Source organism: Bos taurus, chromosome 18, assembly GCF_002263795.3.
Source record: "Bos taurus isolate L1 Dominette 01449 registration number 42190680 breed Hereford chromosome 18, ARS-UCD2.0, whole genome shotgun sequence".
NCBI classification, from domain to species: Eukaryota; Metazoa; Chordata; class Mammalia; order Artiodactyla; family Bovidae; genus Bos; species Bos taurus.
Genome location: NC_037345.1, coordinates 8,310,618 through 8,325,723, shown reverse-complemented (window position 1 = coordinate 8,325,723; position 15,106 = coordinate 8,310,618). Strand labels below are relative to the sequence as shown.

The following is a 15,106-nucleotide window of genomic DNA, read 5'->3' as shown; positions in this document are numbered from 1 at the left end:
AGACTGCAGCCCACCAGGCTCCTCCGTCCAAGGGATTTTCCAGGCAAGAGTACTGGAGTGGGGTGCCATTGCCTTCTCTGATGAGCAACCTAGAGAGCATATTAAAAAGCAAAGACATTACTTTGCCAACAAAGGTCTATCTAGTCAAAGCTATGGTTTTTCCATTAGTCATGTATGGATGTGAGAGTTGGACTATAAAGAAAGCTTAGTGCCAGAGAATTGATGCTTTGGAACTGAGGTGTTGGAGAAGACTCTTGAGAGTTCCTTGGACTCCAAGGAGATCCAACCAGTCCATCCTAAAGGAAATCAGTCCTGAATATTCATTGGAAGGACTGATGGTGAAGCTGAACTCCAATACTTTGGCTACCTGATGCGAAGAACTGACTCAAAGAAAAGACCCTGATGCTGGGAAAGATTGTAGGCAGGAGGAGAAGGGGATGACAGAGGATGAGATGGTTGGATGGTATCACCAACTCAATGGATGTGAGTTTGAGCATGCTCTGGGAGTTGGTGATGGACAGGGAAGCCTGGTATGCTGCATGCAGTTCATGGGGTCCCAAAGAGTTGGACATGGCTGAGCAACTGGACTGAACTGAATGGCATTTGCAGCAACATGGATGGAGCTAGAGATGATCATACTAAGTGAAGTGAGACAAGAAAGACAAGTATCATATGCTATCCCTTATATGTGGAATCAAAAAAATGATACAAATGAACTTATTTATAAGCAGAGTCACTGACACCGAAGACAAGCTATGGCTATCAAAGGGCAAAAAGAGGGTAGGGATAAATTAGGAGGTTGAGATTAATACTACACTACATCAACAAGGACCTATAACCACTGCTTTGTAATACACTGGGAGTACTGGCTGAATCTTATTTCTGATGGGACACTTGACTGATGGAGCTCGGGGACCACTTTCAGACAATGGATTTTGTAGATGGAAAATGCCGGTGAAACAACACCTGCTCCAGTTTCAAAAACATATTGTTAAAATAAGAACTTTGCCAAATACTCATTTTCTTAAATGGATAAGTAGCTCAAAGATGGATCTCAGAAGAAGGCAAGATAGAGGACGAGCCCATTTCAGCGCCCCCGTTGGGTCCACACTCGTCCCCCCTGTGGGGGCTCCAGCAGATACGTCTGGCTTCCAGCTAGCCAGGCACCTCTCAAGTGTCCTGCCCTTGGCATCTCAGCACCGGGCAGGGCACGTCCTCTGTGAGAAGAAGGAATCAGTGCCTTCCCTCTTGCTGTAACAAAGGCTGAGTGAGGCCGTCCTCTTTCGGTCCGCAGCAGGGTGCCCCACTACCCCATACAGAACTCAGACATCTCTGAGATCACACAGGAGGAGAAGGCAACGCAGAACAGAAGACACGAGACTCCAAAAGGCAGGTAGAACGAAAGCAAACTGGGGCGCTGCCCCTGCCTGGCCATGTGGCCTTGGGCATGTCACCGAGTCTCCCAGGACTGTTTTCTCATAAATAAAGTGGGTATGGTTCCTGCTCACAGGGTCACTGTGAGGATTTAAAGAGCAGTGACGCGTGATGTATCCACACAGAGACTAGGACACGGAGAGCACTCAGAGGCGGCCCTCATCACCAACAACATCATCACCATCGTCATCATGCACTTATTATTAGGCAGGCAAGCCAAGAGCCTAATACTAGGGAAGCAGAACAGCCCCTGTTTGTGAGCACCCCTCACTCACAGACAGCCACCACTTGCCGAAAATAAGCAGATAGAGAAAATGTGCACACGCAGAAGTGAAAGCCTGAGAACAGCACCCATCCAGTCAGATGGACATGGTCCACGCCTCACAGCTGGCTCATCACACAACCAGCCCCGTCCACACCCCGTGGGCAGGCAGCACCACTGTGGCTCCCGGGACACGTCCCAGGCCACGCTCCCAAGCGGACAAGGTGCCAGCGGACCCCAAAGCTCACCTCAGGAAGGTGCTCCGGCGGACTCCCTTCTAGTTGGAGTCTGCTCCCCTAGCACCCAGAGGGAAAGAAAAACCAGAGAGGCAGGACTTCCAGCACAAGCTCCCGCCCCACACCCAGAGACTGGCAGGAGGCCCACACAGGAGGGAACCCAGTGCACCATCCTGCCCAGCGGCCTCAGAAAGTCAACAGGAGAATGATGGCCAAGACGTGAGTGTCTGGCTGAAGTTCATCTTCTTTGTCAGAAGCCAGGCCTTGGGACTCCTACTGTTTAAAATATGCACCTTTTATATACAGATAAAATATATAAATACATACAAAAACATACTTAAATAAAATCCACTTGCTTCTCACCCTTATCTCATTGACTGTCATCTCACTTGACCAATAGAGAAACTGAGGCACAGACAGGTCAAGCAAACCTGCCTTGGATCACACAGCTCCTAGGAGGTGGTGGAGCGGGGATCTGAACTATGAGCCTGGACCCAGAGTCCAGGTGTCCTTGTGGTTGTTTGGCACCAAGGTGGCTGCTATCAACTTTCTCCCCACCTGGGCAGGTCTCATCTTCTCCAAGAGGAGATTCCCCATTCTTTGAACCTGAGCTGGCCCCACGGACCTGAACAAGTGACTTTCTCAGGCTAGGTCACAAGAAGCCCTGTGACTCTTGGAACACACATCCCAGGGGGATACCACGCACCGTGTAAGGAGCCCGATGACCCTGGGACTGCCACGCAGTAGGTGCTCAGCCAACATTTTCAGCTGAGCCCGGGCTACTGGCCATCATCACCACAGCCCCAGACACAGGAGCAAAGATTCTGGAAACTTCCAGACCAGGGGCCATGCCAGCCAAGTACCACCTCAGTCCAGGCCACAGAGAGAAGAACCACCCAGCTGTTGTTGCTGATGTTCAGTCACTAAGTCGTGTCTGACTCTTTTGCCATCCCATGGACTAAAGCTCACCAGGCTCCTCTATCTGTGGGATTTCACCTGTTTCCTCCAGGACAGGGACCCCATCCCTTCCTCCTCTCTCTTAGCAAAACTGGGGGCCCAGTATGATGGCAAATATGGGCATGGCACTGCACACGGAACAGCTCCGTCATGACACGGTCCAAGGGGGAATGTGTGACATTTTACGGTTCTAAGCAAAGCAAACACATGACTTCAGACCAAGGTTTTTTAATTTTTCAGGAAGAAATACACTTTTTCTTCTTCCTTTTTAACATTTTCTTTTAATTTTATATGACTGTGCCAGGGCTTAGTCGTGGCATGCGGGATATAGTTCCCTGACCAGGAATTGTGCTTCTCAGGTGGCTTAGTGGTAAAGAATTTGCCTGCCAACGCAGGAGACTCAGGAGATGTGGGTTTGATCCCTGGGTTGGGGAGATCCCCGAAGAAGGAAATGGCGATCCACTCGAGTATTCTTCCCTGGAAAATCCCAAGGACAGAGGAGCCTGGTGGGCTACAGTCCACAGGCTTGCAAAGGAGCTGGACACAGCTTAGCAACTAAACAACAATGACAACCCCCGCATTGAGGTGCAGAGTCTTAGCCACCGGACCACCAGGCGAGTCCCCAGGCCAAGGTTTCTATACTTACAATTCTATACTGGATAATTATTTGGGGTGGGGGCTGTCCTGTGCATTGTAAGATGTTTAGCAGTACCCCTGGCCTCAACCTGCTAGATGCCAGAAGCAACCCCCTCCAAATAACCAGGACTAAAAGTATCTCCAGGCATTGCCGAATGCCCCCGCGTGGGTGGGATGGGATCGCCCGGCTGAGAACCACTCCCTGCTGTGCACAGTGAGACCCGTGGGCGTCTGCCTTCACCCAGGCCCACACAGGAGGCTGTGACACCTGTCCAGAGGCCAGAGGCCACCTCCATTGACCCCAGAGCCACACACGGGTGCTGTCTTCTGCAGACCCCACAGTAACCTGCAGGCTCCTGCTGACTCAGACCCCTAAGGCAACACTATAGCTGGGGCCCCCAGGACACCACCTCTATATCAAGAGGCTGGAAATGAGGTGCTGAGTGGCCCCGTCCAGGGCTCAAAGGCCTGTTCTCTCTAGGTGGTCAGGAGAGCACCTTTTTAAAGCAATTTACCCCCAAATCAGCTTCTGTGTCACTTTACAAACACGACACAGCCATCTCACATAGGCTCGCCAGTGCAGTTCAAAAACACAAAGGTGTTCACACCACCCCTCGGCTGAAAACCCTTCAGTGGAGCCCTACTGCTCTCCGGAGAAAGTCCAAACACCTAAGCAAGACTCTGCTGCCCCGGACAGGCTGGCCGCCGCTCGTCACCCACAACAACGGCAAAAACAAAAGCAGCAGTTCGCACCGGTCCAGGGCTGCGCACCGTGCTCAGCCTTCTGATCCAGCGACTCATCTGTTCATTCGCAGCGGTGACCCTGTGCGTGGACAGCAATATCGTCCCCATTCTGCAGACAGGAGAACCGGATCTCAGCAGGGGATGGAACGTGCCTACGCTCACGTGGCCTATCTCATCAAACCCTGCTGGGGTCAGGCTCCACGCTGTCTGTACCTAATCCAATAGTGCAGCTCTGTGAGGACTGGGGTCTAACTCAATGACTGCCGTTATCTCCAGCACCTAGAATAGTGCCTGGCAGAGCAGGCATTCAAATGTGGATAGATGCAAGGAGGGAGGGAAGCTACCGGTGAAGGAAAGAAGGAAGGCTGGAAGGAGGGGAGGGTGGAGGGGTGGGAGGACGGGCGGGTGGGAGGACGGGGAGTAGGAGGACGGGGAGTGGGAGGACGGGCGGGTGGGAGGACGGCGAGTGAGTGGGAGGAGGGAGTTGCTAGAGCAGTACCTACCAAACTTGGCTAGCTATGAGGATCACCTGGGAAGCTCATTAAAATACTGAATCCCAACCACCCTGGTGAATGACAGTCATCCTTGGCCACCCCAAGGAGGAGGAGGAACTGCTCCTAGGGGTAACCAGGGAGAACCATAGGGTGTGGATTTCAGGAAGCAAAACCCTGTCTCACAACCATCAGGACTGTCAGGAGAAAGCTCCAGAGGCCTGCACACCTTCAAATGCCCCTCACCAGGTGCTTCTGGCGCTCGGCCAGCTGGCCGACACGGGCCGGCCATCCGCTCTCAGTGCGGGGGGGCACCTGTGTTTACCGTTGGGCCTGTCCTGCCCCTGCAGGCCCCCGCCCCCGCCCCAGCTGCCACAGGTCTCTGAGCCACCTGGGAGGTCTGAGGCCAATGTAAACAAAATCAGGGGGAAGGCCGGGCACTGTCAAAGCAGGCCCTCTGGCTCAGTGCTGTTGAAGGTCATCTTGGCTCCAGAGTCAGGAGAAACCTTTTGGGAAGCTATTTAGTCTCGCTCATGATAAAAGAAACCAAAGAGCCATGTCACACTATCAGAGTCCACCTGTGAACCGCCAAGTTCAGAACCCCATGGCAGTGTGGGAGGAGATGTGGAGAACTACAGGGGCCCCCACCACCTCAGGAGCTTCTACGGGATGTGATCCAACCGTCCTTTAAAGTTAAAAATAACTCGTGCCCTCTAACTCAGAAATTACACATGGAGGACGCTATCCTTCAGATAAAGGCAACCTGCGTGCATGAAAGAATAATGCAAAGGTGACCCCCACACACAGCTGGTGGAAATGTAAAATAGTGCGGCCACTTGGGAAGCAGTCTGGGGGGTTCCTAAAATGATCAAACAAAGTTCCTGCATTGGCTGAGGGGCAGCCCTACCCCTGGGCACACACCCAGGAGAAACGAAAACACACAGCCGCACAAAAATTCATTCACGAAAGCTCACAGCGGCAGGATTCATACCCGCCAAAAAGAGCAAACAACCCAAATTTCCATCAGCAGATGAACGGGTCAACAAACTGTGGAATATTTGTAGAACGGAATATTACCCGGCCACGTAAAGGAATGAAGTCCTGAGACACACACAACACGGATGGATCGTGAAAACGTGGGAAACGCTCTGTTAAGTGAAAGAAGCCAGTCGCAGAAGGCCACACACTGTGTGATTCCTTCCATAGGAAGTGTCCAGAACAGGGCAATGGAAAGGAGATGAGAGGCTGCTTAGGGCAGGAGAGGTGGAGGAGGGCCAGATGGATGGCTGCAGGATACAGGGCTTCATTTAGGGGTGATGAAACGTTCTAAAAACTGTGGTGGCTGCACATACCTGGGAGTATACCAATCTGTGAATGGATGAATTATAAGGTATGTGAATTGTATCTCCATAAATCTGCTAGCAAAAGAAGAGAAGGATCCATGTACAGCTAATAGCAAAAGACTGGAAAAACCCAAAGCGTACATCTCTAGGGGTTAAACTGTCACACTGTAGCCAGAATGCTATGTGGCGATGAAAGGAAAAGGCAGATCAATATGCTGATAAGAAACCACCTCAATGGTTAACTACCAGGGGGCTTCCCCTGGCAGCTCAGTGGTAAAGAATCTGCCTGCCGGTGCAGGAGAAACAGATTTAATCTCTGATCCAGGAAGATCCCACGTGCCTCAGAGCAACTAAGCCCGTGCACCATACCTATACAGCCTCTGCTCTAGAGCCGGGGGGCCACAGCTACTGAAGCCCGCGCCCCAGAGCCTGAGATCCACAGCAAGAGAAACCACTGCAAGGAGAAGCCTGCACACCACAGTAGAGAGTGGCCCCAGCTCGCCACAGCCAAAGAAAGGTCCAGGCAGCAACGAAGACCCAGCACAGCCAAAAATAAAGAAGTAAGTAAAAAATGTTTTAAAGAAAACTATTAAATTTAAAAAAGAAATCGAAGTGCAGAAGTATGTGCAGTAGGTACTTATTTGTGTAAAAAAACAACACACACACGTCACGCAAGCACAGAATACATCTAGAAGACCACAGAACCTGGGCAGGAGCTGGCCTCTGGAGCCTGGGGTGGGACTGGGGAAGACAGACATTCATTTATGAATTGTCTGATTTTCCCCCAAGTGTATGCTTTAATTTCTCAATTTAAAAGAAGTCAATAAAAACTCATTTAAGCAAGTCTCTGCAACTGTACATTGCTTAAGTCTCTGGACTCTGAGTGAAAAAGGGGGCTTAGGAACTTGAGGATCTGAACCCACTGCCCAACGTAAGGGGGGAGGAAAAAAGAAGCCGCCTCCACTCGGAGCAGAGCTTCACTGGAGGGCTCCACACACTCAGCGATGTGCTCTGTCCACATGGAGTAAAGCACAGGCCTCTCGCTCTGCTGTCTGCACTAAAACACACATCTGACTACCAAGCGATGACTCCACAAGCTCTGGCCAGTGAGCCCTCAAGAGGGCACACGGCTTGACCATCAACGCAGACCGAACAGTCCCCGACGCCGTGAGATGGTGCGCTCAGCCCCCAGCAGCCCAGGCGAGCTGTCTGGAGGTCATTTCCAAGCTGGCCCACGCACGCTTCTGCTCCTTCACCAGGGCTTTCCTGGCCGACATCCCCGACCTGCCCCAAACCCCATCAGAGACCCAGACAAAGCGACGCCACTTTTCCTTTTCAGAAGAAGGTGTCGAACCAACGACAGCTGCAGGGCCCACTGCCCGGGCGGGGAGGCGAGAGGTACTCACGGAAGCCCTCGATCTTGTCGGCCGTCTTGCTCCAGGCCACCTGCCGCGTCTCCATGATCACCTGGACGGTCCTCCGCTCCGGGGTGGACTTGCGGAAGCTGAACACGGTCATGACGGTGCCCAGCTCCAGGGCCCGCTTGATCTGACTCTTCTCATACTCCGGGAGGGTGTCCACGTTGGCCATGGTGCTCGCCGTCGTCTGCTGCCCAGTGGGGGAGGCGAGGAGGAAGCGGGTGAACAAGGAGGCTGGAGGGAGAAAGCAAGGGGGAACTGGTTTCAGTTAACTGAGCGGGCTTCGGTTAACAGGAGGAAGCTTCAGAAGCCAAAACCTGTCTCATGCCCATCAGGATGAGCTTGGGGAGAAGGCGCTGGTGGCAGGGGGGCTCACCAGCCGCTCAGACGTTTAAATGGAAGCAAGGTGTGGGTGGAGCCCTTGATCTCCGTGACCCAACCGTTATCCCGGCTTTGAATAACCAAATCACCCCAACCTGGCCGCCACCTCTCCCTCCCCACGCAGCTTTATGCTGTAGAATATTTGAATAGCCAAAGAAGCCCAGGCTGGCTCCTGTCCCCAACCCCGACACCCACCCAGAGACTTCGAACCACCCCTTTACTTCCCGAGTGGAGCTGGGAATAGAGAAAAACCTTCCAAATGGGTCCGTGGAGACCTCTGCATGGAAATGGAGCAGAAAGGGCAGAAAACAGCAGGGCCCGGCAGCCCCGCGTGTAGGCTCCCGCTGACCGTGTGGCCCTGGGCAGGCCGCGTGACCCCTGGGAGCCCGACTCTGACCGGGACAGTCAGGAAGCCACCAGCGCAGCACCTGGTGTGCGGCTCGGCTTCCGGGGGTGTCCCTGGTGACCCCTCATCCTCCTGAACAGTCACAGCTTCCCAGATCTCAGAGCCTCCCTTGTCTGGCTCCTCTTACGCCCACATCTAGCCCACCAGCAAACCCAGAAAGCAGTGGGTCTCCCTGCTTCCCTGCTCCCTCCAGGGGTCTTATACACGTGGGTCACTCTGGCCGCCTGCTCCCACCCCAGACCCTGGAGTGAACTCTGAGACCAGGAATCAAAAGGATGCTTTAAGAAGAAGAGTGAAAGGGGCCGTAGGCACACCTGCGGCTGATTCATGTTGATGTGTGGCCGAAACCAACACGGTATTATACAGCAATTATCCTCCGATTAAAAATTAATGAATTAAAAAAAAACAAAACAAGAGTGGGACTTCCCTGGTGGTGCAGTGGATAAGATTCCACCTGCCAACGGGGAGGACACAGGTCAGGCTTAGCTCCTGTTACTGTCCACCATTTCCTGTATCTTTTCTCCCCCTTTCCCACTCAGTCTTCATATATATATATATATATATTGGAGTATCGTTGTTTTACAATGTTGTGTAAGCTTCTGCTGTACAACAAAGTGAATCAGCTATGCGTGTACCACACACTGGAGAAGGAGGTGGCAAACCACTCCGGTATTCTTGCCTGGGAAATCCCATGGACAGAGGAGCCTGGCAGGCTGCAGTCCATGGGGTCGCACAGTCAGACACGACTGAGAAGGCACACGTGTGCATATTCCATGTATCCGTTCCCTTTAGGACCTCCCTCCCACCCCCTAGCCCACCCCACCCCTGGAGGTCAGCACGAGCTCAGCTCCCTGTGCCCCGCAGCAGTGCCCCACGAGCTCTTCATTCCACGCGTGGTAGGGAGTGTACGTGTCAGCATCGTTCTCTCAGGGCGTCCCACCCTGCCCTTCCTCCCCCGTGCCCACAGCCATTCTCTACACCTGCGTCTCTATCCCTGTATCTTTCTTATCTCGTCCCCACCTCCAAACCCCTTTAGGCTCCCACAGTTCTTACTTCGCAGAGAAGCTGGGTGTTCAGCCAGGGCTGCCTGGGCCTCCCCACAGCCTCTGTGCCAAGCTGCTCCAAATCAGGGCCTCAGCTGTTCCAGCTGTATAATGGGAATAACACCACCCTCGAGGGGCTCTGGATGGACTAGACCCCACAATGTTTGTACAGCCCCCAGTCAATCCTATAGGAAATCAACCCTGAATATTCACTGGGAGGACTGATGCCGAAGCTCCCAATACTCTGACCACCTGATGCACAGAGCCAAGTCACTGGAAAAGACCCTGATGCTGGGAAAGATTGAGGACAGAAGGAGAAGGGGATGACAGAGGATAAGAACTTGGACGGCATTACCAACTCAATGGACACGAGTTTGAGCCAACTCCGGGAGATGGTGAAGGACAGGGATGCCTGGCGTGCTGCAGTCCACAGAGTCACAGAGAGTTGGACACGACCGAGCGACTGAACAACAACACAAACAGCATCTAGCAGGGCCTCCGATGATATTAATCGGCCAGCTGATCAAAGCATTAACCAAGGGTCACCTCCACGACAGGCATGGACAGCGGACTCGCACGCAAACGAGGGGTGAGGCCCGGGCCCGGGCCCTGTCCTTTGCCCCCTTTACCCTCCACCCACAGCCGGGGCACCTCCCAGGTGTGCTGACAGCCCAGCAATAAAGTCATGAATTACACCTGCTCTCCACCCATCAGGAAACGCCAGCTCCATGATTCTGCAGAAGCAGAGACGTGGGGGTCTCAAGGGAGCAGCAGGACGGGGTCCCCAGCTGAGTCTAAGGTGAGGCTGGGAACTTAACAGTGCTCAGAGGAAGCTTCTAGGGGAAGACAGATCTGAATCCAATCTTTAAAAGAGATGAAGCAGAAGGGGACGGTGCTCTAGTCGAAGGAACTGGCTAAAACAAAAGCCCAGGGGCCAAGGGTGTGCAGGAACCCTGCCTGATCCGAGCCTCCCGCCTCACCACCCCCTATTCCAGGTCAGGGGACGAGCAAGGGGCCTGAGGCCGGTCTCCGCCCTGGAAAACCTGCTGTTCATTGGCCCTCCCGGGTGCCTGCACCTGCCGTATCAGATTCATCTCATTTATCTCAGAAATACTGGCGCTGCAAACGCAAGGCCTGAGAGGTGAAATCACGTGATCAAGGTCATGGAGACATGTGGCAACATCAGGATGGGAACCCCATGCCCCTGCTCCTTCAGCAACCCCCTTCTGGAATTCACAATCTGGTCAGATAGTAACTAACCGCGCAGAGATATCAAAGGACTCGTCCAAGGTCACACAGCTGCAAAGTGTCAGAAGCAGGACAATGCTCTCGAGTTCCCCACTCCCAGGTGCAGCAGGGCGCAAATAGGAAACACACCACCTCTCACAACACCGCCACGTAAGCCAGCCGACCTGGAAGCACGACCCTCGGTCCTTTCTGACTCGGGGAGGGCCCTGCACTAACCTTCCCAGGATTCTGGTCACTCCCCATTCAGAAGCCAGTGGACTGGCTCAACCATAAACATCAAGTCTCTCATGTCCTTCTCTAAGAACCAGGAAAGTGTCCTTACGGCCACAAGATCCCTGGAGTCAACCACTAAAGTCCACCAGCTCCCAACTCGGGCTTTCAGGGTTCAACGCTTCAGCAACTAAGACAAGGTCTCCAAGGCCTTGACCCCGGAGGAGGGCACTAGCCATCACCGGCAACTTCTATTTTGCTTCTGCTTTCAAAAAAAAAAAAAATGAAATAGGCTTGAAATCCCTTTCTTGTTCCTGTTTCTCATCCTCCCTGGGTAATTTTATAAAATGACTTACGGTGTTAAACACAAATGAGGCCGAGATTTAATAAGATCCTACTTTTCATGTTCTCCTCTTTGAAATAAACTTCTGGGAAAGACAAATTATCATATGACATCGTTTTTATGTGGAATAAGGGACAAATGAAGTCATCTACAAAGCAAATAAAGAGTCACAGATGTAGAAAACTTATGGTTCCTGGGCGAAAGGGGAGCATAGATTGAGACTGGTATTAACACGTGCCCACTACTATACATAGAGGAGGTAACTAATAAGGACCTACCGGATAGCTCAGGGAACTCTACTGAACACTCTGTAATGACCTCTATGGGAAAGAATCTAAAAAAGAGTAAATATATGTATATATATATGGGCTTCCTCAGTGGCTCAACTGTAAAGAATCAGCCTGCAAGGCAGGAGACATGGCTTTGATCCCTGGGTCGGGGAGATCCCCTGGAGGAGGACATGGCAACCCACTCCAGTGTTCTTGCCATGGAAAATCCCGTGAACAGAGGAGACTGGCAGGCTACAGTCCATAGGATGGCAGAGTCGAGACAACGGAAGCGACTGAGCACACATAACACATGTGTATATATATAACTGATCCATTTTGCTGTACAGCAGAAACTAACACATTTTAAGTCAACTATATTACAATAAAGATTAAAAAAAAAATAATGCAAGGACCCAGAACCAGGAGAGTTTTCTTCTCTTTAAGGCTCTCTGCACACGTCAGAGCAGGGCAGGATTTCATACAAAATCCCACAAGTCAATTCTCTTGGACACCTGGCACAGTCGCATCCCTGAGAGAGGACAGCCCCTCTGAGGGCAGGAGGGGGGTGTTACCACTGCATGTCACACCCACCTGCAGAAACAGGGTAACTCATATTCTCACTGGAGGAACTCAGCAGGGTCAGCCATGGCACGTACGGGTGTGCCTTAGTTGCACTTTTTTTTGGGGGGGCAACCTGCGAGCATCTATTAAAATGTAAAACATGCATCTGCTTTGATCCAGCATTGTGCAGAAAAATGCACAAAATTATCTGTAAGAGGAAAGAACAGGAAACAATTCAGCTGCTCATGAATGGGTTGGGGGGGGCGGTATCCCTTACATGACGGGACACACATGTTAAAGAATTGTTGTTTAGCTGCTCAGTCGCATCCGACTCTTACGACCCCACAAGCTGTAGCCCACCAGGCTCCCCTGTCCATGGGATTTCACAGACAGTAATACTAGAGTGGGTTGCCATTTCCATCTCCTGAGGATCCTCTTGATCCAGGGATCAAACTCATGTCTCCTGAATTGGCAGGCAGATTCTTTACCACTGAGCCACCCGTGAAGTGAAGTGAAGTGAAGTGAAATCGCTCAGTCGTGTCCGACTCTTTGCGACCATGACTGTAGCCTATCGGGCTCCTCCGTCCATGGGATTTTCCAGGCAAGAATACTGGAGTGGGTTGCCATTTCCTTCTCCACCAGGGAAGCCCACATTAAAGAATGTTCAGTAGCTACTGAAAAGAAGGAGGAAGATTTACAAGTACTGTGATCTGGAAAGATTTGTGAGGCAGATGAAAAACAGTTATAAACTAATAAACATTATTACATGTTTAAAAAGGCTGTCTGTTGCCATATGTGAAATAGATCATCAGTCCAGGTTCAATGCATGAGACAGGGCGCTCAGGGCCAATGCACTGGGATGACCTTGAGGGATGGGATGGGGAGGGAGGTGGGAGGGGGGTTCAGGATGGGGGACACATATACAACCGTGGCGGATTCATGTCAATGTATGGCAAAAACCACTACAATATTGTAAAGTAATTAGCCTCCAATTAAAATAAATTAATTGTTTAATGATTTTTTTTTAAAGGCTGTCTGCTTATAAACCTAGGAGGAATGGTTATTTTTGGAGAGTGGGAGAAGGTAAAGGGTCTGACCATCAGCTTACGACTGATTTAAGTGCTAACATAATGGATGAGCTTTTCTGCTTTGAGTTTTTAGCGTTTTCTAAGTGAAGACACAGTTTCAAAAGTTTTCTCATTTTCAATTTTCCACCAATTCCACTCAGCCCAAGGGCCATTTATGGGGGTCCTGGCTTTGCCTCCTCCAGAGGAGTTTCACAAGCTTGGGTGGAAGGGGGTGAGCATCATTAGGCAATTTGAGCATCAGGGAACCCTGCAGTGGTGCACACTCGGCATTCGTCTCTAATAAAAAGAACTGCCTGGGATGGCCAGGGACTCAAGACTGCCTGCAAGGCTGTAGCTGCGGATGCTGGCCAGGGCCCCCACGCAGGGCCCTTAACCAGAGGGTCAAGAAGTGGCAGATGAGCCCCAACTCTGCATATAGCCCCGGGATGCAGGCCTGGGTGGCCCAAGTATCCAGGGGAAGAAACTGGGGCTCAGAGAGTCTTCGACGTGCCCAAGGTTACACAGCTGGAACCGAAATTCTAATTACGTTGACTGACAAGGCCACCTGTTTCCCGTGCGAGTCACCCCCACCCGCCCAGCCCACACTTTCTTACTCTAGTTCAAGATCAGGGTGCTAGAAGAGCCATCCCAGGCCCCCTCTGGAATCCAGCTGCCAACACCCCCTCCCCATGAGTGCCCACCCCGCTCGTCTTTCCCTCGAATTCTTCTGCTGTGGGGGTAACCACCTCTCCACGATTCCACAACATAACCAGGAAAACGCACAGTCGCACAAACATACTTATGCACACCACTGTGGGGCAGGACAGGGAACCCTGGATCCCCCGAAAACTCTCCAATCTCTCAGGGCAAGGGGCTGCGCCTTCCTTGGTATCGCTCGCCACCCACCCAGCCGCAACCACCTGTGTAGTGCGAGGAAGTGCCAGGGGCCGGCCGGCGCCTGGAGTCCACAAGCCGTGGGCACAGAGGTGGCCAGGAAACACGCCCGACTCCACGCGGGACCCCCAGGGCCACCGGAGCCTAGAACTCAGGCGCTGGCGCGAACCCCCGACCGCAAGCCGCGCCGCTTCCTCCGGTTCCCATTCAAAGCCGGGCTGCCCCGGGGCATCAACCGACGGAGTGGCGCCGGTCAGGGGTGAGGAAGTGGCCGTCCCCGCCCGGACGCTGGGCACAGCGAGCGGGGGGCCGGGCGGCGTGCCCCACCCCTGCCCGCGCCAGCTGAGTCCCACGCAGGACCCCCGCCCTGGACGCGGCTTTCCGGGAGCGCGTCCCCCGGGCGCACGTCCCCCGGGCGCCCCCGCCCGACCCGGCCACTCACCTGGCCGCGCCTCCGCCGCGGGTCCGGGCTCCGGGTCCCGCGCGTAGCCACCCGCTGTCCAGGCTCCGGGCACTCCCTGCCGCGCACGCCCTCCGACGCGGGCGCTGCTACTTCTCCTTCGGCCGCGGCCGCGCGCCACGTGACTCCTCCGGGGCCGCCCCCTGCGCCCCGGCCCGCCCCACCCCCGGCCCCGAGGCGGGCCCAGCGCCGCCCACTGCTCAGAGCACCCAGGGCGCCGCGTGCTCCCTCCCCGAGGGCGGGCCAGCCTCGGGACCGCGCCTCCGCGGGCGGAGGAAGAAACTGAGGCAGCGGGAGGGGAATCCACCTGCCTGCCCCAGGTCTCTTGCAAGGTGGAGCGAGAACGTCCAGAGGGACCAGCATTTATGGAGCGCTTACTGCACACGTGTGCTTACTGCACACATGCATTCAATACGCTGCCCTGTAATCCCCGTGAATTGGCAGTTCATGGTCCTACTGTGAGATCGTCACTGAGTCTGCGCAGGTGTCTGACCGCCTCTTACTACATGGTGCAAACCACAAATACCCTAAGCTCAGCTTCCTCATCTGTCAGACAGGATCAAAGTCCCAAAAGTTTGTTCTAGGGAACGTGGAATACCAAGAGAGCTGACCTCTCGTTTTCCCAAGGAGAGATTATTTTATGGCTCACTCTATAAACTTCTGAGCATATAGATGACACCGTCAAGTGCCTAGTGATGGGGTT

General features: G+C 53.2%; 1 protein-coding gene across 1 annotated transcript in view; it reads right to left on the bottom strand.

The window, feature by feature from the left end:
* The window catches only part of PLCG2 (phospholipase C gamma 2), a 157,073-nt gene extending 142,221 nt beyond the window's left edge, over positions 1 to 14,852 (bottom strand). The window contains exons 1-3 of the mRNA XM_059877664.1: positions 14,799 to 14,852; positions 14,386 to 14,599; positions 7,510 to 7,755 (exon numbers count right to left, since the gene is read on the bottom strand). Coding sequence (XP_059733647.1) covers positions 7,510 to 7,755; positions 14,386 to 14,599; positions 14,799 to 14,852 — 514 coding nt within the window. The remainder of the gene's footprint in view (positions 1 to 7,509; positions 7,756 to 14,385; positions 14,600 to 14,798) is intronic.
* Between the last annotated feature and the right edge of the window lie 254 nt (positions 14,853 to 15,106).